The 23,273-nt window shown below is 38.3% G+C and overlaps 1 protein-coding gene across 2 annotated transcripts in view; it reads right to left on the bottom strand.

The window, feature by feature from the left end:
• The window catches only part of LOC136862992 (hemolymph lipopolysaccharide-binding protein), a 56,344-nt gene that overhangs the window by 18,885 nt on the left and 14,186 nt on the right, over positions 1-23,273 (bottom strand). The window contains exons 2-3 of one of the 2 annotated variants that reach the window (XM_067139314.2): positions 16,041-16,222; positions 5,822-5,942 (exon numbers count right to left, since the gene is read on the bottom strand). In XM_067139314.2, the coding sequence (XP_066995415.1) occupies positions 5,822-5,942; positions 16,041-16,196 (277 nt within the window). In that variant the 5' untranslated portion in view covers positions 16,197-16,222. The remainder of the gene's footprint in view (positions 1-5,821; positions 5,943-16,040; positions 16,223-23,273) is intronic. The other variant, XM_067139305.2, reaches the window with a different exon arrangement.

Raw genomic sequence — 23,273 nt, 5'->3', positions numbered from 1 at the left:
ACATCTAATTTTTGATATGCTCTATTGGTGGAAAAGAATCTAATTCCCTTCATGGGAACTTAGAATTTCCATTTGGAATTGCTAGGCGAGCATTGGTTCCATTGTGGAGTTTTATCTCCCGTATGCAGTTATCAGACTGTGCTTCATAAATAAGCTTCTGATAAGTTCACCTGCATACACCCCAGCGTCAGTGGGTAAGGTCTGACACATCCCACTCTGAAGAGTCTAGTGTCAGACCTAAGACGAAACGCTGGTTAATAGAGCAAACGCTGGAAAAGACATACATCTAATTTTTGATATGCTCTATTGGTGGAAAAGAATCTAATTCCCTTCATGGGAACTTAGAATTTCCATTTGGAATTGCTAGGCGAGCATTGGTTCCATTGTGGAGTTTTATCTCCCGTATGCAGTTATCAGACTGTGCTTCATAAATAAGCTTCTGATAAGTTCACCTGCATACACCCCAGCGTCAGTGGGTAAGGTCTGACACATCCCACTCTGAAGAGTCTAGTGTCAGACCTAAGACGAAACGCTGGTTAATAGAGCAAACGCCGGAAAAGACATACATCTAACATACCACTTAGTCGAGCAGCTCTTCTTCTTTCTCTCAATTCTTCCCAACCCAATCTTTGCAACATTTTTGTAACGCTACTCTTTTGTCGGAAATCACCCAGAACAAATCGAGCTGCTTTTCTTTGGATTTTTTCCAGTTCTTGAATCAGGTAATCCTGGTGAGAGTCCCATACACTGGAACCATACTCTAGTTGGGGTCTTACCAGAGACTTATATGCACTCTCCTTTACATCCTTACTACAACCCCTAAACACCCTCATAACCATGTACAGAGATCTGTACCCTTTATTTACAATCCCATTTATGTGATTACCCCAATGAAGATCTTTCCTTATATTAACACCTAGATACTTACAATGATCCCCAAAAGGAACTTTCACCCCATCAACGCAGTAATTAAAACTGAGAGGACTTTTCCTATTTGTGAAACTCACAACCTGACTTTTAACCCTGTTTATCATCATACCATTGCCTGCTGTCCATCTCACAACATTTTCGAGGTCACGTTGCAGTTGCTCACAATCTTGTAACTTATTTATCACTCTATAGAGAATAACATCATCCGCAAAAAGCCTTACCTCCGATTCCACTCCTTTACTCATATCATTTATATATACAGTATAAGAAAACATAAAGGTCCAATAATACTGCCTTGAGGAATTCCCCTCTTAATTATTACAGGGTCAGATAAGGCTTTGCCTACTCTAATTCTCTGAGATCTATTTTCTAGAAATATAGCAATCCATTCAGTCACTCTTTTGTCTAGTCCAATTGCACTCATTTTTCCCAGTAGTCTCCCATGATCCACCCTATCAAATGCTTTAGACAGGTCAATCGCGATACAGTCCATTTGACCTCCAGAATCCAAGATATCTGCTATATCTTGCTGGAATCCTACAAGTTGAGCTTCAGTGGAATAACCCTTCCTAAAACCGCATTGCCTTCTATCGAACCAGTTATTAATTTCACAAACATGTCTAATATAATCAGAAAGAATGCCTTCCCAAAGCTTACATACAATGCATGTCAAACTTACTGGCCTGTAATTTTCAGCTTTATGTCTATCACCCTTTCCTTTATACACCGGGGCTACAATAGCAACTCTCCATTCATCTGGTATAGCTTCTCCAACCAAACAATAATCAAATAAGTACTTCAGATATGGTACTATATCCCAACCCATTGTCTTTAGTATATCCCCAGAAATCTGATCAATTCCAGCCGCTTTTCTAGTTTTCAACTTTTGTATCTTATTGTAAATGTCATTGTTATCATACGTAAATTTTATTATTTCTTTGGCCTTAGTCTCCTCCTCTATCTCGACATCATCCTTGTAACCAACAATCTTTACATACTGCTGACTGAATACTTCTGCCTTTTGAAGATCATCACATACACACTCCCCTTGTTCATTAATTATTCCTGGAATGTCCTTCTTGGAACCTGTTTCTGCCTTAAAATACCTATACATACCCTTCCATTTTTCACTAAAATTCATATGACTGCCAATTATGCTTGCCATCATGTTATCCTTAGCTGCCTTCTTTGCTAGATTCAATTTTCTAGTAAGTTCCTTCAATTTCTCCTTACTTCCACAGCCATTTCTAACTCTATTTCTTTCCAGTCTGCACCTCCTTCTTAGTCTTTTTATTTCTCTATTATAATAAGGTGGGTCTTTACCATTCCTTACCACCCTTAATGGTACAAACCTGTTTTCGCATTCCTCAACAATTTCTTTAAACCCATCCCAGAGTCTGTTTACATTTTTATTTACCGTTTTCCACCGATCATAGCTACTTTTTAGAAACTGCCTCATGCCTGCTTTATCAGCCATATGGTACTGCCTAACAGTCCTACTTTTAAGACCGTCCTTTCTATCACTTTTTTTTTAACTACCACAAAAACAGCTTCATGATCACTAATACCATCTATTACTTCAGTTTTCCTATAGAGCTCATCTGGTTGTATCAGCACCACATCCAGGATATTTTTCCCTCTGGTTGGTTCCATCACTTTCTGAATCAGCTGTCCTTCCCATATTAACTTATTTGCCATTTGTTGGTCATGCTTCCTGTCGTTCGCATTTCCTTCCCAATTGACATCTGGCAAATTGAGATCTCCCGGTACAATCACATTTCTTTCCATGTCGTTTCCCACATAGCTGACTATCCTATCAAATAATTCCGAATCCGCGTCAATGCTACCCTTTCCCGATCTGTACACTCCAAATATATCAAGTTGCCTATTATCTTTAGAAATGAGCCTTACACCTAGAATTTCATGTGTCTCATCCTTAACTTTTTCGTAGCTTACAAATTCTTCTTTCACCAGAATGAACACTCCCCCTCCCACCCTTCCTATCCTATCTCTACGATACACACTCCAGTGCTGTGAGAAAATTTCTGCATCCATTATATCATTTCTCAGCCATGATTCAACTCCTATTACAATATCTGGTAAATATATATCTATTAAATTACTTAATTCTATTCCTTTCCTTACAATACTTCTACAGTTCAACACTAACAATTTTATGTCATCCCTACTTGATTTCCAGTTCCCTGTTCCCTTATCACCGCTCCCTAGGTGAATGGATTACAGCAAACTGTAACGAAATCTATTGAATCGAGACTCCAGAAAATGGAGATTGTTTTTCAGATAACAAAAATTATATACAACAAAAAGAGCCTCTCCTGGAACTGCAAAATCTGACATTGTACAACTGTAATCAAACCTGAAGCACTCTATGCTTCAGAGACACTCAACCTCGAACACAAAATGCTAAAACACCAAATAGAAGTGAAAGAACATAAACTAATGAGAAAAATCCTTGGGCCAGGAACCAAAGACGGTGTACATTATCCAAAGCCTAAACAGAAATGTATTTTAAAATTCCCAAAATCACAGACACAATGCGAATGCGAAGAATTCAATTCATGGGACACTTAGAAAGAATGGACCCGAACAGACTAATGCACAAAATACATACATTCATAAAGAACAAAGCTACTAGACTGAATTGGTACAAGCTTACAGAAAAAGACCTGAAGGCATTAGGATCACCAAACCTACTTGACCGGAATGAAATCAGGAAAATCACACACACACACTGTTTCGAGGAAGAAGAGAAGATTACACAACATACATGGTCAGAGCAACGAAAAGAGATCCAGTTGTTGCGCATGAAGGAATTCTGGGCCAACAGGAAGGCTAGAAAGTGTCGATTTTGCGTGATCCTAAGCAACCCATTCACGAAGAAGAACGAGGAGGGCAGAGTGGAGATCTGTTGTGTTCTTAGATGAGAACCGTTTCTGTCCTGGTGCCAGTGATGGCCGTGGGTTGGAAGAGGCAACTTGAGCGCTTGGAACCAAGCTGCAGCATCAACACACTGGACCTACACCAGAAGTTATGGTCTGGGGAGTAATTTCCTTTGACAGCAGGAGCACTCTCGTCATTCCAAGAAACTTGACAGCAGATTTGTATGGCAGACTGGTGATTGAACCGGTTGTGCTGCCATTCATTTAGAGTATTCAAGGGGGTGTTTTCCAACAGGATAATGCTCGTCCTCATACCATGGCTGTCACCCAACGTGCTCTACAGAGTGTTGACCAGTTGCCTTGGCCTGCAAGTTCATCAGACCTTTTTGCCTGTTGAGCACTTATGGGACAACAAATCCAGCATCATCCAATACCAGCATTAACCGTTGCTGATTTGACTGACCAATTCCAACAGGCATGGAACTTCATCCCATAAAATGACATATGGCACCTGTATGACACATTGCATGCATGTTTGCATTCAAATCGTGGCAACTACAGTGGTTATTAATGTACCACCATGTCACATGTCTTTTCATGCATACTTGAACCAGTGATCTGGAAAATTTAATCAAATTAATATTTTACCTGGACAGTTGCTTAGCCTAAATTGCACTCCTCTAAACTAATTTGTTCTTTGCGTTGGAATTTCATTTTCTGCCAGTGTATATACAAGTATGATATGACTTGATTTGCCACTTATTTGATCCTTCCCATTACTTATACTTCATTGTTATGTTTCTTTAGCATGTAGAATAGAGCAGTAGAAGTGAAAAAGTTCTGTACTGTGGTATAAACTTCAGAAGACAGTTCAGGGGAGTGGAGAAGCATAGAACAGAAGAATCAGAGTTGGCTATGATGTCGGTTTAGGAGCATCTGTTGGCAGAGATTTATAGTGAGTAGGGTAATCTGAAGTCATTAATTACGAAGGTAATCCCAAATATAAGGTCTCCTATTTTTTTGTAATTACATAGACCTGTTTATTTCTACAATGGTTTATATCATTTTACAGCTTGAACATTTAGTTATTTTTCTACATGATCACCATTTTGGTCGATGCATTTTTGGAGACGCTGTGACGGTTTTTGTATGCCTATGTCATACCAGCTCACCGCCATGCTTTTCAGGAAGTTGGGAGCGGTGCTTTGGGAAACTTCAGGAACCAAAGTTCAGCAATCATCCAGGGTGATCCACCAATCTTCATGCATGATATGTTCAACCTTCATGACTGTCTCAACGGAAATTGACGGTCTCCCGCTCCTTTATTTGTTCGTCGTGAATTACAGTCCAACCGGTTGCAAACTCTCTACACCACTTATGTATATTTTTTACATCCATGCATGACTCACCATTCTAACAATTGGCGATGGATTTCAATCGATTCAGTACCTTTTGCGTTCAAGAACTGAATAACTGCGCGCGCTTTGCACTTGGTGGTAACATCCAACGGGAGCTCCATTCTCAGCAGCTGCCAAGCCAAGACTGAGCGCTTCAGTGTAGCGTGCACATGTTTATATGCAAGCGCGGGAAACACTCCCCACAATATTGTGACCAACAGCCACACGAACAGAGTTCTGTATTTATAAAAAAATAGGATACCTTATTTTTGGGATTACCCTCGTATAATTCTATTATCAAAGCTGGCATTACATGAATAGGTGAAAGTAGGGCAGGGGAATCTGTTGATGTGTTTTTGACAAGTAACAAGATTTCTGCTGACATAAAAAGTAATATAAATAGGTTATCAACATCAATTTCATTATAATCTACTATTCAATTCATAAATACAGTATAAACATGAATATTATCACAAATTCACTCATGTGAAAATGCTGTGTGTTCTAGGCTGCAGTGTTTCCTGATACATGTATTGTGTGCGGTATTCAAGTCATAAAAATGAACATATACAATATTATTAATGATTTACTCACGTGAAAATGTTGTTTGCACTAAGCCGCAGTCTTTTCCAATACATGTTGTTTGTCCAGTATGTGTAGTAACATTCCAGGACCTGAAGTTCATCCCATTCTCACTAAGATCTTGTGCCTTAACCTGTGGAATAGATGTACAGCTATCAAAACGATAGTGGTCACTCTCTTGAACGTTAAGTCCCCTTCGGGTCCCTTTGCTACTAGTCGGAGAATTGCAGTGTTATAGGTTGTTGGACCATGGTCTGATGTTGCCTGATATCTATAATTATAATGGACCACTTGTGCATGATTCTTGTGATATAGTGGTAAAGAGTTGGACTGATATTCCTGAGGTCGTACATTCAAACACAACCTACTGCTTGGTTTTCTTGTTTTTTCTTTTTTTTAAGAGAGAGAATATAAATGCTCCTGTCTCTTTTATGACTATTTTAGTAATTAACACCAGGTTCATGAATTCATTATGCCATGATTTAGAAGAAGGATATAAAATCAGTAATTCTTGGATGCCTATCATTCATAGTTTAAGACATACAGACCACAACATAAACACATGGGCCGCAACCCCATTACATAACAGCACGGGCAAGTCCCCACTACCTGGCTTTGACGCATACTTTCCAGAATTCTCGCGAGACAGCCAGGGCTTACGTCAGCCAGAAAGGCTAGGATATAAAAGGCCAAGATCAAGGCCACTCTAGTAGTAGTGTAATTTCTGCCTGGGAGACTGATTACCTCGGATCGAGTAGGAGTATTTCAGTCGCCTTGACAAAGAATACTGCAATGTATTCGAAACGTCGGCAAACTGTACGTGATGTGCATACAAGTACAACACGGTTCAACCCGGAAATTAAATTAAATAATTCTTCACACCGTGGAAGCTTCACTTCTGAGATACATATATTTCTTGTTTGTTTTTGGAAAATCCACTTAATGGAGGTGAAAAGAGGTGAGAAAGGAGTTAAATTCTTTTCATGAGGATACTTATATCTCAAAAACTGAAGATTAGAAGTAAAATTTGGTACTGGAATCTCCTTTAAAAATAAACATGTTTTTTGTTTTTATAAAATCCACTTGGTTGGGTGAAAAGAGGTTAAAAAGGAGTTGATTCTCTGTATGAGGATACTTATATCTCAAAACTGAAGATGTTACAGACATGAAAATTGGTCATTTCCTTCTTAAACATCCCGTGCGATCTCTGAAGTTAAGCAACATTGGGCATGGTCAAGATTTGGATGGGTTGCCATGCATTGTTTGGGGGGGGGGGAGGGGGGGTAAGGGAATGGAGGAGCGCAAAGGAACTGGCCACCCTAGCGTACGTAAACTCCGGCTCAGGCACACCTCTGCGGAGGTTTGGATCTGCCTTCGGGCAGAGTACACCCTTACCTTACCTTACCTTCTTAAACACTATTGTTCAGAAACTGTTTCAACCATTCATACATCATGTTATTTCATTAGAGGGTACTGTAATGTAATAATGTAAGAAGAAACTAAGCGAGTTGGCGAGTTCATGTTGCTGTGAATTTGCATTCGGGAGATGGTGGGTTCTAATACCATTGCTGTTCCACAAAAAGCAGATAATGACTGACTCCTCCTTAACCCTAGAATACTAACATTATTCACTAGTTTCCCAATACTAACATAAATAAAATTTACATGCATAAAATTTATGTGCATGTCCATATCTACGCTAAAACAATAAGCAAACACCACATTGTTGCCAGAAGTAATATATTATTTAAGAATTACAGGTATAAATTGCATTATGTTGTTAGTAAAGAAAATTCAAAACACTTTAGTGGATCAGCTTCTGTGTTCAACGTAGGTCCTGGTCATATATGAACTATGTTCTTTCTTGGGCATCTTTCTGTTTATGAATCAGTTGTTTTCCATATATGCCCATTATTACCAAACAGTTTATCCACTTCACAGTCAACAAAACACTGTTCTAGACGTTGAGAGGCTGAAGCTGAGCTGTTTGAAGCAGTTGCTTCTGTTATTCTGTTCCTAGTTCCTTTTTGAGACTTCTCTTTCGATGGCTACTCAATTGGCTGAATTTCAACAGAAGTTTGTAAATCTGGACCACAGTCAACATTATCTTTGGAACCATCATCGTTGGGTGAATAGTTTGGATCGTCATCGATGAGTCATCGTGCTCAGATTCAGTATCTAAATGGTTGTCTTCCTCGCTCTCATCTTCATCCAGCTTGTCAAGAATATGACAAATGAACTTCTCCTGTTTCTCTTCAGTTATCCATTGTGTCCTGGAAAGTCACATGCCTAATAGCTATAAGGCAAGCATCTGGAATGAGCAACCTACCCGCATATGACAACATCCAAGTACCTGTTACATACTAATAATACGTACGTTTTACGTACCAACAATAATGCGTCAATACTAACAATACGTAAAAATGCGCAGTGACTGACCGAAAATGAACTCTTCCAGCATTCGCTCCTCATACATGCATCTTAATGCTATGGCGACTTCATCCACATTGATCATGGAAGCACTGCATGGAGGTAGTCTGTTGGGGATAACGCAGGAAGGAGCAGTGCACAGTTATAAGACACATACACGTTAATTTTACTAATGTCAGTATTCTAGGGTTAAACACCCTGTTTCAGCATAGTTCACAGTGCTTCTACTGCACATCTCCAAGCATGTGTATCATGTAACAGCACTGAGATCCAAATTGGAACTTAGAAGATACAGTATTCACTGTTCACGTGTGGCCGTTAAGACAGCTTGCAAAATGCTTTGTTTGGAGTGTGGTGCTATATGGAGCAAAGACCTGGACACTAAGGAAAGTAGGTGAAAAGATACTAGATGTGGTTATGGAGAAGGATGGAAAGGCTATCCTGGGTGGAAAGGGTACAGAATAACCACATACTGGAGAGAGTTGGAGAAAAGAGGAAGTTATTACAAACCATTCATACAAGGAAGAGGAACTGGCGTGGACACTCACTACCAAGAGAGAGTTTCTGATGGAAGCTCTGGAAGGATCGGTAAATGGAAGGAGAAAAAGAAGACGGAGAAGGTACCAGATGGTGGACAGTGTCAAAGTAGCAGGAAATTACAAAAAACTAAGAGGATAGCTGCAGACAGAACTGCATGGAGAGTGGCTGTGTGAAGACCTGCCTAAGGGCAGAACACATTGCGTAGGCTATGTATACATTAATACTACTCAAAATCATCTTCTTGATAAAGCAAACACTTAACGTATTTGTTAAAAAAAATTAGTTCATCATCACTTATGACAATGATGCCAAAGAACTTACGAGTGATCTATTCTCTATAAAAGCAATAAACAAAAAATTGGGGAAATTTCATTTTTTATATAAAAGCCAAAGGCAGGCATTTATACAAGTGGACGTTCATATTTTTTTCTAGTGCAGTTTCAGTGCATGTGCTTCAAAATGAATCGTGTCTGGATGGTGCACTAACTGCCAGCTTCTTAGGGAAATGTGATTTTTCAACTGAGAAGCTACATTGAGAAAAATGGTTGTAATTTCACAATTCAAATTTAAAAATAAGAAGAGTACTTTTTAAAATGTATATTCTTCTTCTTCTTCTTCTTCATATATCTTGTCTTTAGTGGATATTGGCTGTCATCTTGTTCCACAAAACTTTGTCGAAACTAACTCGGAACAGTTGCAAAGATGTCATGTCAGACCACTGTCGCCCATTTGTGAGCTATGAAATTCACCTTCTCCCAAGCCCTCTTCTACCTTGGACTTTTCCTTCAATGATGAACTGAAGGAGCCAGTACTTCTTGTTCTGCAGTATGTACCCAAAATAGCTCATCTATTTATCCTTTTCTTCACTCTTTTTGTTGTCTCCATTTCTTTATTCATTCTACATAGCACAGTTTTACTTGAGAGATGATATACCCATGATCCCAGAGCACAGGACAGTAACACCATAGCTCAAAGGCGTTTATTTATTTATTTGTGTCAGAAGTACAAAATATGAAACATGAAAATATAAAAAAAGAAGCATGAAATGGACACAAGAATACAAATATGTGTTTATGAAGTGACTTCAAACTTCCTGCACATAACTGAGCCACTTCGAGAGCATTAGAATTAGCTTGAGTCAAATCACTCATTGTACATCTGGATGGGCACAACGGACAACGTAAGAGATGTTATGTTGTTTGAAATTCGCCACAATCACATAGAACTGTCTTGGTTGGAAAATGCCACTTATATACCTTGTTCTTACAACTTCAGATTGCAGTCTGTTCAGGGACTTCCAGATTGGCCAGTTCTCTGTGTGGCCAGGAGGTAGAGATTCCTTCGGTTCCAGCCATTCAGACAAATTAATGGTCTCATTCTTTCGAAACTGTTCCTTGGAATGAATGAGTAGTTGTTAGGAAGCTCTTTCTCGATTTTAATCTCCGTTCAGCAGGTTGATATAGTAATATAATAATAATAATAATAATAATAAGAAATTCTAGGAAATACTCCAGAGAAAAATGTTGTAATTCTGCTAGGAGACTTCAATGCACAAATTGGAAGGAATGAACCATCAAGAACCACAGGAAAATTCACGGCTCACAGCAAGACAAACATGAATGGTAAGAGGTTGATAGAGTTGTGTGAAAAATTCAATTTGAACATCATGACCACCAAGTTCCAGAAGAAGCCAAAGAAACAAACAACATGGATATCACCTAACAAGTTATTGGGCGAATTTCAGATTAACCATGTTGCAATCAGTTATGAAAACTCCAGAGAAATTCAAGATGTACATGTAGCTAGAGGAGCAAACTTCGACTCTGACCACTATCTGACAAAAATTAAGATGAAATTAACACCAGAAAGGAGAAAAAGTAGTGGTACAAAAATTACAAGATACAGAATAGAAGATCTGAAGTTCAATCAGCAGACTGTGAATGAATACCAGAACAGGATAAATAAGATTCAAAGTCACAGTTGGACTGAGATGGCAACATCAATACAACAAACAGCGGAACAAACAATCCTACGAAGTAAAAAGAAGAAACATCCGTGGTGGAATGAAGTTTGCGAAGAAGCACTACAAAGAAGGGCTCAGACATGGAAGAAATGGAACTCAACTAAGAAACCAGAAGACTGGGAGTCATTCAAAGCACAAAGGAAAACAACAGCTAAAACCACAAGAGGTGAACGAAAACATTATGACACACAGCAACTAAAGAAACTAGAAGAAGATTTCGTGAAAAACAATACACGTAATTTCTACCAGACATTCAGGAGGAACTTAACAAGATACAAACCGCCAACCCTATGCTTCAAAGATGACGAAGGAAATCTAATCACTGGAAATGAACAGAATTGCCAACACCTTGCAAATTATTTCCAGAAACTACTGAACTGTAAAAAACCTGAGGAAACTCTAATGTTTGAGAAACCCAAGAACCAGACACCAGACTCAGAACCACCTAATAAAGAAGAAATCAGGGGAATAATAACAGGACTGAAGAACAATAAGACATCAGGTGAAGATTCAATAGTTGCAGAGTTATTGAAATATGCCGGAGAACACTTAGTGACTCAGCTAGAAGCACTGTTTGAGGAGATTTGGCAAACGGAGAGCATCCCAAAGGAATGGAAGACATCATTAATACACCCGCTGCACAAAAAAGGAGACAGAACAAACATTAACAATTACAGAGGAATATCATTGCCACCAGTTGCCTCTAAAATTCTATCCAAGGCACTACAAAACAGGACTGAAGGGATAATAGAAAAAGAACTTGGTGAATACCAGGCAGGATTCCGGAAAGGGAGATCATGCAGCGAGCAAATTTTCAACCTAATCTCCATAATACAACTACGTGCACTCACAGCCAAAAATCTAGTGATTATATTTGTGGATTTTAAGAAAGCCTATGATTCAGTCGACAGAGCAACCTTGATAAGCACGTTAGAAGAGTTTGGGATAGATAAAAAAACTAGAAATTTAATCAAAGAAACCATCACTGACACTACATCACAGGTTAAGTTTATGGGTATGTTGTCAAAACCATTCAAGATCAAAACAGGTGTCCGACAAGGGGACGGGATGTCACCACTTCTGTTTAATCTTATACTTGAAAAAGTGGTCAGAGAGTGGAGGAAGAGACTGATGGAATTAGGGGTGAAAAATGGAATATCACTGGGAAGATCTGGAGTCAAAATTGACTGTCTAGCATTTGCAGATGATATGGCAATACTGGCAGAAGACACTGAAACAGCCAAGGTACAAATTGAAACACTTCAAGAGACTGCTGTAAAGACGGGACTTCAGATATCCTTCGAAAAGACGGAACTAATTATTCAGGACAAAAAGGATCCGACACAAAATATTGTCACCAAATATGGAACAATTAAAAGAGTACAGAAGTTTAAATATCTAGGGGAATGGATAACCCCAACAGGACTACCAGGAATAGCATTACAGGAAAGGGCAAGAAAGATGGAAGCAGCATACCAGTTATGTCGAAATGTCTACAATAAAAAATCAGTTTCATTCACTGCAAAAATCAGACATTACAACACTGTCATCAAACCAGAAAGTCTATATGCGATCGAATGTATTCCACTGAACAGGAAGGGCTTACTAGAAAACATTGAAAAGACAGAAAGGAAGATCTTGAGGAAGATACTAGGGCCCAGGAAAGTGGGTCAAGAATTTAGACTGCGACCAAATGAGGAACTATACAAAAGGACCGAAAAAATCACAACATCCTTCAAGAAGAGAAGACTCTGCTTCTACGGACACATTAAAAGAATGCCACCAGAGAGAACAGCCAAGCGAATTCTGGAATACATGGAGAACAGGAAGACACAAACTAGCTGGCTTAAAGGGGTCAAGGAGGATATGGAGGAAAATAATATATCACAGCAGGCAGTATACAACAGACAGGAATACAGAAAATTCATCAACAAAATTAAGGGATTCAAAGATCAAAGTAGAAAAAAACGGACCGGCAACAACTGGTCACGAGAACGTAAAGAAGCCCACTCCGAAAGGATGAAGAAGTACTGGGCCGATCGAAAGAGGAAGAACCGTAAATGAATGATACTTAACGTGGTCCATAGTAGACCTATTCGAAAACAAGAATAATAATAATAATAATATATTTTATTTATTATGGCAAAGTTAGGGATGTACTTCCTTCCTTACACTTAACCAGTCTTAACCTAGAACACTGTTAATAATAACCACTGATGACAATAATATGATAACAATATTAAGAGTAATAGTATTAATGAAAGTAATCACACATTAAAAAAAAAAATCATATCATTTATATAATACACATCGTATGTAGAGTACATTAAAAATATATGAATAACGAGTACTATAACTACTACTTAAGAGAAAGTTTAGAAAATATATACATTTCTACAGTATACTGAGATAACGCCTTCAATTGAGAGGTGAAGAGAAGGATTAGTAAGAATAATAATAAGAAGAAGAATATCTGTGAAAGTAAGACAGAAATAATCATGAAGAGGTGGCAGGATGAGGTGTTTTCCAGTCCTAACTGTATGATTCATGCATGTTTACCTAGTGTTTCGATACAGGCATGTTTAAAAGCTGAGCTGCTGGACATGTTTCTGACGTCCACTGGTAAGAGATTCCATTGTCGGGCTGTGGCAACGGTGAATGATTTCACGTAGATTGCTGTTCTGTGTACAGGAAGGGATTAACACATGGTGCTGCAGGATCGGGTATTTTTGTTATGGTCAGTGGAGAGGAGCTTGATGCGATCACAGAGATAGGCTGGTTGAGAAGTTTTAAGGATATTATGCAAAAAGCAAAGAGTATGAAGTGTGCGTCATTCTTGCAGGCGAAGCCACCCGAGCCGTGTGTAAGACGGTGTGGCATAGTCAGCGTAACGAAATCCACAGATAAATCTTACACAAGCATTCTGAGCACACTGTAATTTCCTTCCCCAGTCTACTCCTAGGTTGTTGTCAATTATATTGCAATAATCAAAATAAGGTAATGCAAGTGATTCAACAAGAATTTTCTTTAGTTTAGAAGGGAAAGTCAATTTGAATTTACTGAGACAGTGTAGCGTTCCGTATATTTTTCTACACACAGATATAGTTTGGGCAGACCAGGACAGATGTTCGTCAAATATTATACCAAGATTTCTTACATTTTGGCTATACTGTATAGGAGTACCTCTTATGGACAATTGTGGTAACGCCGTTTGATTGAGTTGCAAAGTAATTTAGGGTAACAAATAATAATGCCTGGGTTTTTTATGGGTTTAATTTTAATCTGTGATTTTTGGCCCATATATCTATGGTCATCAAGTCTTCATGTAGGTGAAGTGTTTCTGAGTGTAGGTTTTCGAATTTGCTGTGTATATATATATGTATATATATATACATATATATATGTATATATATGTATATATATATGTATATATATACATATATATATATGTAAATCATCTGTGTATAAATGGTATTTACACTGTTTTAATCCAGAAGCTATGCCATTTATATACAAAGTGAAAAATAGGGGGCCCAGTACAGATCCTTGTTGTATTCCTACGTCAACCATAGCCATTGTTGTTGTTGTTCATTGTTGTTATTAAGTACACACTGTCGGCGGCCGGTGAGATAGGAACTGATCCACTGGAGTGCACTCGTGGAGAAATTTAAACTATTTAATTTGGATATAAGTATGTCTCTGTCAACAGTGTTGAAAGCTTTACTAAAATCCAATAACGCTAGAACTGTCAGTTGTTTTTTGTCCACAGTTTGCCTTATGACATCAGTCACATGTGTTAATGCACTGCAAGTGCTGTGTCTTGGTCTAAAGCCAGACTGGTGGATATCAAGGAGATTGTGTTGAGTAAGATAGTTGGTAATTTGCTTGTGAACTATGAATTCTAAAGCATTTGACAATATGCATAAAATGTTAATCGGCCGATAGTCACTGATGTCCTTTGCCAGTCTTATTTTCGGAACGGGCGAACTGTGGTCATTTTCCACATTTCCGGATAAGTCCCGTGTTGTAGTGAATGATTAAAGATATTCACCAATGGATAAATGATGTGGAGGAGAATTTTCATGAGCATTTCGTGGCCTATATTATTTACGCTCCTAGCCTTGGTCTTCATGCGTTTTATTGAGTCAGTCACTTCTTGCAGTGTGACATGACTGAAGTAAAATTTATCTCTGTGTGGAGATGGCATATTATCATATGTATTGTTTTTTCTTTCACGACCGGATTAATTCCCATTGGCGAGATGAAATAATCGTTTAATTCATCCACGTTACATTTAGTTTTTCATTAGATTTCTGGTTATTGATGCCAAAATATTTGATAGATTTCCACATCGTCGCAGGGCGTACATCAGGTCTAATCAAGTTATGGGTGTATTGTAGTCTAGTGCTTTGAATTTTAGAGCTCGTTTTATTACGCAGTGTTTTATAAGCCTTGTGGTTCACTTCCATTGGGTAGTGTTTGTACCGTCTATGACCAGTGTCTCGTTTAGCCATTAAGTGGCGAATTTCATCATCTAGGAGCTCTGGAAGCTTTTCCCGTATGCATTGGGGCGTGCTGATCATAGAGTTGCATTACTAGGTTATTAAATGTTGAAACCATTTCCTCTACATTATTGGCGTGATTTATCTCCATCCACGGCATGGAAAGAGCATCTTCTAATTTGTCTGCGTCAATTTATCTGAGGTCCCTGAATGATAATATTTTCGTCCTTGGTTTCAAGCTTTGTAATTGATACGACAGGTAGATTATATCATGTCCAGATAGTCCCGGGGCTGATGTTTGTCCATGTTGCAGAACTTTCGCTGAGTTGTTTGTTATTATTAGATCGAGAAGAGTGTGACTGTAATTAGTGTGGTGGGTTGGTCCGAGAAGTAAAATTGTCATGTTACATGCTTTGAAATTATTACAAAACTGTCAAGTTGAAGCTGTGGTACTGTCTAACAAATTTGTGTTGAAGTCTCCCATTATAACAGTTTATGGGACCCTCTCCAAGATTACTTGATTCAAGAACTAGAAAAGATCCAAAGGAGAGCAGCACAATTTGTTCATAGTCTGTGTTTACTTGGCAATATTTGTTAACTATAAAGTTACAGGAGGAAACACCAATGAAATTTCAAACCTTGCCTGTATGTCACCTGGTATCTTATCAAAAATACATGTTACAGCTTAACCATGCTGTACTTCTATAATTGAGACAAAGAGCAGAATATCACTCACCTGTTCAATGTACTGTCCAGTCTTGTTGTGATGAGTGATCACGGTTATTTTCATCCCATTTGTCCCGACAGGTGATGGGCATTTAATGATTTTATCTGCCACACATCCTTGAAGATGTAATGAATAGAGTAAGAAAGCTAATCCTGTTAACTTCATCCTGTCCAGTTGTATCCTGGAATGTTCTGACATCAATGCATGCATTAATGACATGTGTTTAACAACCCACTAAGTGTTAGAAAGATTGCAGAGAATCTAGGGTACCAAATTTCTTTCACAGGAAGTTATGCTGGTAAATCTATCATCCAAGGCTCTTGAAATGAAGCACCCTTAAATGCCATCAACCTGGATTTGACTTATTAATCATCAGAATAGGATTTGGATGTAAAAGTGACCTGTGATTCCAAAATTTAGTACACCACAACACAGCTTTGATGCTGCTAGTTTGCAGGGCCCTGGGTAGGTAGGGCAGACATTTGTTACACTTCCTGTAGCTGCAGAAATGTCAGTCTTCCTCAATCCACACTTTACTCGTCTAAATACATTTGAACACTTTTCAGAACAGGGTTAATTTGTAAATATATTAAATAAATGTTATAAAATGTTAAATCTTCTCTCATATTTATCTTTGTATTGGAATAACAACAGTCAACGATGTCAATATCCAATTTATTCATTCTCACCTTTAGCTACGGAAGTCATAATAGTCGTATACTAGGAAGTTTTCAAAGTGATGGAATCATATCTATCAAGGAACTTAGAGTAGAAAAATGTATATGTGGACAAATAAATGTGTGATAAAAATTGAATGGTGTATCAGAGTCTCAAGCGTCAAATAATAGACCTACTTCTCATCAGATACAGATTCCAGTAGTGGTGGGGACAAGTATGAGTGAAAGTGTAACATAGTGAAAATTGGGAGACTAAGTCCAACAGCCTAATCAGAGGACATATAGTCGAAGAGAGATTTCAAACGTGAGAAAGTAAATTCTGTGAGCATATTCTTGTTAGTTGTTATTTACTTGATTCAAAAAATTTCTTTGTTCTTTTTTTTCAGACTCACTTGCATTATTACATTTACTGTTTTTTTACATGAGGTTAAATACATGTTAATCTACACACTAATATTTAACTCCCTTATCCCTCCAGTACCACGTGCCTTAATATCATATCTGCCTGGTAACCAGTGGTGTATGCTGGGATTAAGACGTGGGCTACCGCTAGACTTTTCGATAGTTGGTTTAGTGCAGGTCAAGCCTTCAGCGTTTTGAGCTTCAGCCAATAGCCACTGGAGTAGCCTGCTGTGTTGTCAAGGCTGCTTCTCAACCTACTGCCCTGGCCTCTGCTACTGTCAACACCCAACACCTGATCAGTGGAGATGGTAGACTAAGGTTTAGCAAATTTAAGTCCGGCTTTGTGGCTAAATGGATAAAATGCTTGCCTTTGGTCTGATGGCCCCGGATCAGTTTTCAGAATCAACCCCGTCATACTGTTATTTCTCCTGGCTTGAGGACTGGGTGTTTATGACGTCTTCGCCATTCATTTTATCCCCATCAGGACACCACCAAGCCCATACAGATGCCATGCATTATTATTATTATTATTATTATTATTATTATTATTATTATTATTATTATTATTATTATTATTATTATTATTATAAAAAACATGTTGACTATTACAGCGGTCGTACCCATCGTTCACTGGTCCGACCCATGATCATGGGTTCGATTCCAGTCAACAAAAGAGAACACTAAACCTGAAAGATTGTATTCCATTTTAGCAGATCTACCAATAAAAAGAAAACTATATTACTCCTACAGCAGCAGCCCTGCAGTGTCTTCCTACAAGGATGTAGAAGTAAACAAAAGTGAAATACCAGCACTCTTATATCTATATGATTAAGTCAGAAGTATGAGGTGAGGAAGAATATACGATGAGTACGACATGGTTGATAGTTAGCAGTGGCGATCTGACGGACCGAAGCCTAGCACACCTATTTCCCCTTTTCCCCCTGGTCCATGCTCCTATCCAATATATAGCAGCAAGCCGTTTGGGATGAGTAGGGGGAGAGGAGCAGGAGTCTGGACTGCGATATCAGTCCCCAGCGCCTTGCTCTCAGAAAGACGTGCGACATTTTTTCTCACTGCTTTCAAGTTATGTAAATGGAACAATGTGTCAGATGCTTACTTTATAATGTGCTTTAGACTTCCATCATTCTCAATTGAGGTTAGGACTTCACCGATAGCCTTGGTAGCCCTCGGTATACGCCACTGCTGGTAACATGCCTAGCATGGGGACAGGCATGATTCTTCCTTTAGTATCACTAATTCCCAAGACTATCTGCTGTCTCTTTCTCTTCTTAGAAACAACAGGATGTCAGAGGCAATGTAGCTATGTTGCTTCCCCAAAGAAAGTAAAAGAAAGAAAATCAACTTTGTAGTTGATTTTAGCTGCCTGGGTAGATTGATTATCTCAGATCAAGTAGGGGTATTTTTATCACCTCCACAAAGAATACTGCAGTGTGTTTGAAATGTCGGCAAATTGTACGTATGGTACATGAAACAACAATAAGACAGTTCAACCCAGAATAAGAACTAAATAAAAGAGGCCAATTCCTGAGATTTCTGGGCCCATTTTACACTGTTATATGTTTCCTTCTTTCTGGTGTAAAATAAGAATTATATCCTTATGTGGTACTGGCTCCTAAGTGACAATATAGATTATGTAAATTGGGATTTGCCATTACTAACCTGTTACTCTAAGGTTAAAGTTATCTATTCTTAGGGGAATTCCTCAAGGCAGTATTATTGGACCTTTATGCTTTCTTATATATATAAATGATATGAGTAAAGAAGTGGAATCAGAGATAAGGCTTTTTGCGGATGAGTTATTCTGCTATTTGCTTTACGTCGCACTGACACAGATAGGTCTTATGGCGACGATAGGGCAGGAAATGCCTAGGAATGGGAAGGAAGCGGCCGGGGCCTTAATTGAGGTACAGCCCCAGCATTTGCCTGGTTTGAAAATGGAAAAGCACAGAAAACCATCTTCAGGGCTGCCGACAGTGGGATTCGAACCCACTATCTCCCGGATGCAAGCTCACGAGTTATTCTGTATAGAGTAATAAATAAGTTACAAGATTGTGAGAAACTGCAAAATGACCTCGATAATGTTGTGAGATGGACAGTAGGCAATGGTATGATGATAAACGGGGTTAAAAGTTAGGTTGTGAGTTTCACAAATAGAAAAAGTCCTCTCAGTTTTAATTACTGCGTTAATGGGGTGAAAGTTCCTTTTGGGGATTATTGTAAGTACCTAGGTGTTAATGTGTATAAGGAAAGATCTCCATTAGGGTAATCACATAAATGGGATTGTAAATAAAGGGTACTGATCTCTGCAGATGGTTATGAGGGCATTTAGAGGTTTAGTAAGGATGTAAAGGAGAGGGCATATGTCTCTGGTAAGACCCCAACTAGAGTATGGTTCCAGTGTACGGGACCCTCACCAGGACTACTTGATTCAAGAACTGGGAAAAATCCAAAGAAAAGCAGCTCAATTTGTTCTGGGTGATTTCCGACAAAAGAGTCGTGTAAAAAAAACTGTTGCAAAGTTTGGGCTGGGAAGACTTGGGAGAAAGGAGACGAGCTGCTCGACTAAGTGGTATGTAAATACAAAGTATGTTACAAGTGTTATTTTTAATATCCACCTATTTAATACAAAGAAATTAAGAATTAAATCTTATCATAAAAAGTTACAAGGGACATGTTTTGCCCATATTAAGGGCATCATCAGCCTCAAACTCAAACCTGTAAGGTGAATAATCAGGATCCTGATTGTTCTTACAAATCGTAAAAAGAGGATATCAATGTAGGTGTTTGTCTAACATAAAATTATTAGAATGTCCTTGGTTAAAATCATAGTATCAAGCTGCACGTCACAAGTTCACAAGATTACACTTTCCGGAGTGCTGAGTCAATGAGTCCAAAACCTGTTGAGGGTAGAGCAATAAACAGCTCAATCTTTATGTTCTGAGCTGTCAGTAGAGAGATGGCGTGGAATGACATTAGTAGCTGAATGAGTTTGAGTGGTGTCTAAAAGTAGGAAAGATCACAATATGAAGATAAAGTTAGAATTCAAGAGGACAAACTGGGGCAAATATTCATTTATAGGAAAGGGAGTTAGGGATTGGAATAACTTACCAAGGGAGATGTTCAATAAATTTCCCATTTCTTTGCAATCGTTTAAGAAAAGGCTAAGAAAACAACAGATAGGGAATTTGCCACCTGGGCAACTGCTTTAAATTCAGATCAGTAGTGATTGATTGGTTCTAAATTATTTATAATACACTTCATATATTCTCACTGTGTTAACAAAAACTGATATATTAAATCATCATCATCATCTTTCTTCCAAGTATTGGGCCATGTGTCCCGTTACAGTTTTGCATTTTACTTTTTGCAAGACTTGAAAGCAATCAAATGTCCTTCCGACGGGTTGCTAGCCTGAAGGAAGTAAGACCATTGGTGGGGCTGCCACCTCTCAGCTAATGGACTAGCTGATATTACAGCATTTCCTCCATAATGGATGTAACGGTTATACCGCTGTGACTCTGTCGACAGGGCTTTATCTGTGGGAACAGGTTTTTTCATCTCGGGAAGGTGAGATTGGCCTTTAGGCAGGAGAGGTTATGTCATAATCATCATCATCATCATCCTTCCAAGTACTGGACCAAGTGGCCCATTACGGTCTTGCATTTTCTTTCCATCGCTTCATATAGATCTCTGTCCTCTTGGTTGATAGCGTAGGATCTCCTTTGGTAGTCTCCCAGATTCCATCCTTTGAACATGACGTTTCCAGTTTTCTTGGTAATCATAGATGAAATTGATTACTGATTTCACATTCAGTCCCTTAAACACATCTTCCTTTCTTATACATTCCCATTTCGTATAGCCTGCTGTTCTGCGCATGAACGTCATTTCACGTGCTGTAATTCTGGAAATGTCTTGAGTTCTTATTGTCCATGCCTCACTGCCGTAGCAAAGGGTTGGTCTGGCTAAAGTGTTCTAAAGACGTAAGCGAGTGTGTTTTTGGACAAGAGATGGCTTCATGATATGATTTATGATTCCTGTTGTTCTGGTAAATTTGGTTATTTTTGCAGAGATATCAATTTCCCCTTGGTAAGATAAATTGTATCCCAGATAATTGAATTCGTTGACTCTTTCCAAAATTTTATTATCTAAACAGATTTTACTCGGGATAGGGTGCTTCCCCTTAAAGGCCATTATTTTGCTCTTTTGTGGTGAAATGATCATGTCGAATTTTGAAGAGACTTTCTGGAGATTAAATACTGACCACTGAAGATCATCTTCTGATGATGCTACCAATGCAACATCATCAGCAAAGAGTATGGCATCTAGATGTGTGAGATATCTGCTGACTGGGATTGATCCATGCCTTTCATGCCTCCATTCCTGTATTATGTTGTTCATATATTATGAACAACAAAGGAGAAAGTCCACAACCTTGTCTCACACCTCTGCTGATCGGTTTCCATTCAGTCTGATGATTACCTAACTTTATTGCAATAAGGTTGTCACTGTACATGTTGTATGTGTTATCTATTAACTGTTGTGGGACATTATCTTCTGCTAAGATATTAAGAAGTCTGTTCCTGTTAACTAGGTCAAAGGCTTTCTTAAAATCAACAAATGCTATGTGACTTTCCAAGTTAAATTCCCTGCGTTTTTCGACTAACATTTTCAAGATAAAGTAAGCATCAGCACATGAGCGCCCCTTTCTAAATCCATGTTGTTCATTTCCAATCACATTTTCATAATACCTGAATAATTTTTCTCTGACAATATTAGAGTAAATTTTGTAACCCGAGTTGAGTATACTTATCCCTCTGTAATTTCCACAATCTTTCACACTGCCCTTCTTATGAAGAGGAATAACTATAGCTTTTTGCCAATTCTCTGGTGGTCTGTTGCCATTCCAAATTAAATTGACGAATTTGAGAAATCTTTGCTTGAAGATGTCACTGGAATACTTGAATAATTCTGCATTTATTGAATCTTCTCCAGATGCTTTTCCATTTCTAAGTTTTCTGAGTATTAGCTCCAGTTCTTCGAGTGTAATGGTTTCCGAAGACTTGTTAAGAGATGTTGGCTGAAGAAATGGCTCAATATTTGAACCTCTCCAAAGGTTCCAGAATTAAATGAGCCACTCCGTTAGAGGTATTGCATTAATGCATATGTCTTCTTTTACATCATTATTCAGTTTCTTGAGTATTTTATAGGTCTGTGGTTGTGGTCTTGTTATATCAGTCTCCAGTTGTGAAACAAAGTTTTCCTAACTCTTTCTGTGCTTTTTCCACACTTCCCTTTTTGCTATTGCTCTCTTGTGGTGATACTCTATTTTATCTTCTAATTTGCCAGTTGACAAAAAAATTTTGTAATCATTTCTTTTGTGTGAAATAACTTTTTCAATCTCTTCATCCCAGATTCTTAAACCCTTTTTCCTCTGCCATTTTTTCTTAACTCCCAAACTCTCAAAAGCAGACTGCTTTAAAATTGAACACAAATTAGACCACTCCATTTCCACGTTGTCACTAATTGGTGTCATCTGTGTAAGATTATTAAGTCTGTTCTGGTACAGCCATTTTATACTGGGGTCTCTTAATAGGTTAACCTTGTAAGAAGTTTTAATTTCTTGTGTTGTTTGTTTGTTTCTTTTATACCATCTAGGCCTCAGACGGATAGGTGCTACTAATAGATAGTGATCAGTTTCCAATTCAGGGCCTCGATAGACTCTTGTATCCAAGACTAAATCTGCCAATTTAACATTACAAATTATATAATCTATAATCAATTTCTGATTTCGTGCAGACCACGTATACTTGTGGGTGTCCTTGTGTGGGAACATTGTGTTCATAATCTTTAACTGATTGAAGACAGTGAAATCTATTAATTTCGTTCCATTGTTATTATGGGTTGTTTCTCCATGGATTCCGATGTGATTCTGAATTTTCTCATTACCAACTCTGGCATTGAAGTCTCCCAGTAATAGTAGCATATCTTGTTTGTTAATTTTATTGACTATCTTTTGCAGATCATTATAGAACCCATCACTTTCGTTTGAATTGCCCTCCACTGGAGTGTATACCCCTATAACTGTAAGATAACCCCTGAATAGTTTTGGTCTTAATTGGATAATCCTTTCATTCCAAAACGT

Source organism: Anabrus simplex, chromosome 1 (assembly GCF_040414725.1).
Source record: "Anabrus simplex isolate iqAnaSimp1 chromosome 1, ASM4041472v1, whole genome shotgun sequence".
Classification (NCBI taxonomy): Eukaryota; Metazoa; Arthropoda; class Insecta; order Orthoptera; family Tettigoniidae; genus Anabrus; species Anabrus simplex.
The sequence above is the reverse complement of the archived record's forward strand: the minus strand, read 5'-3'. Positions and strand labels throughout refer to the sequence as shown.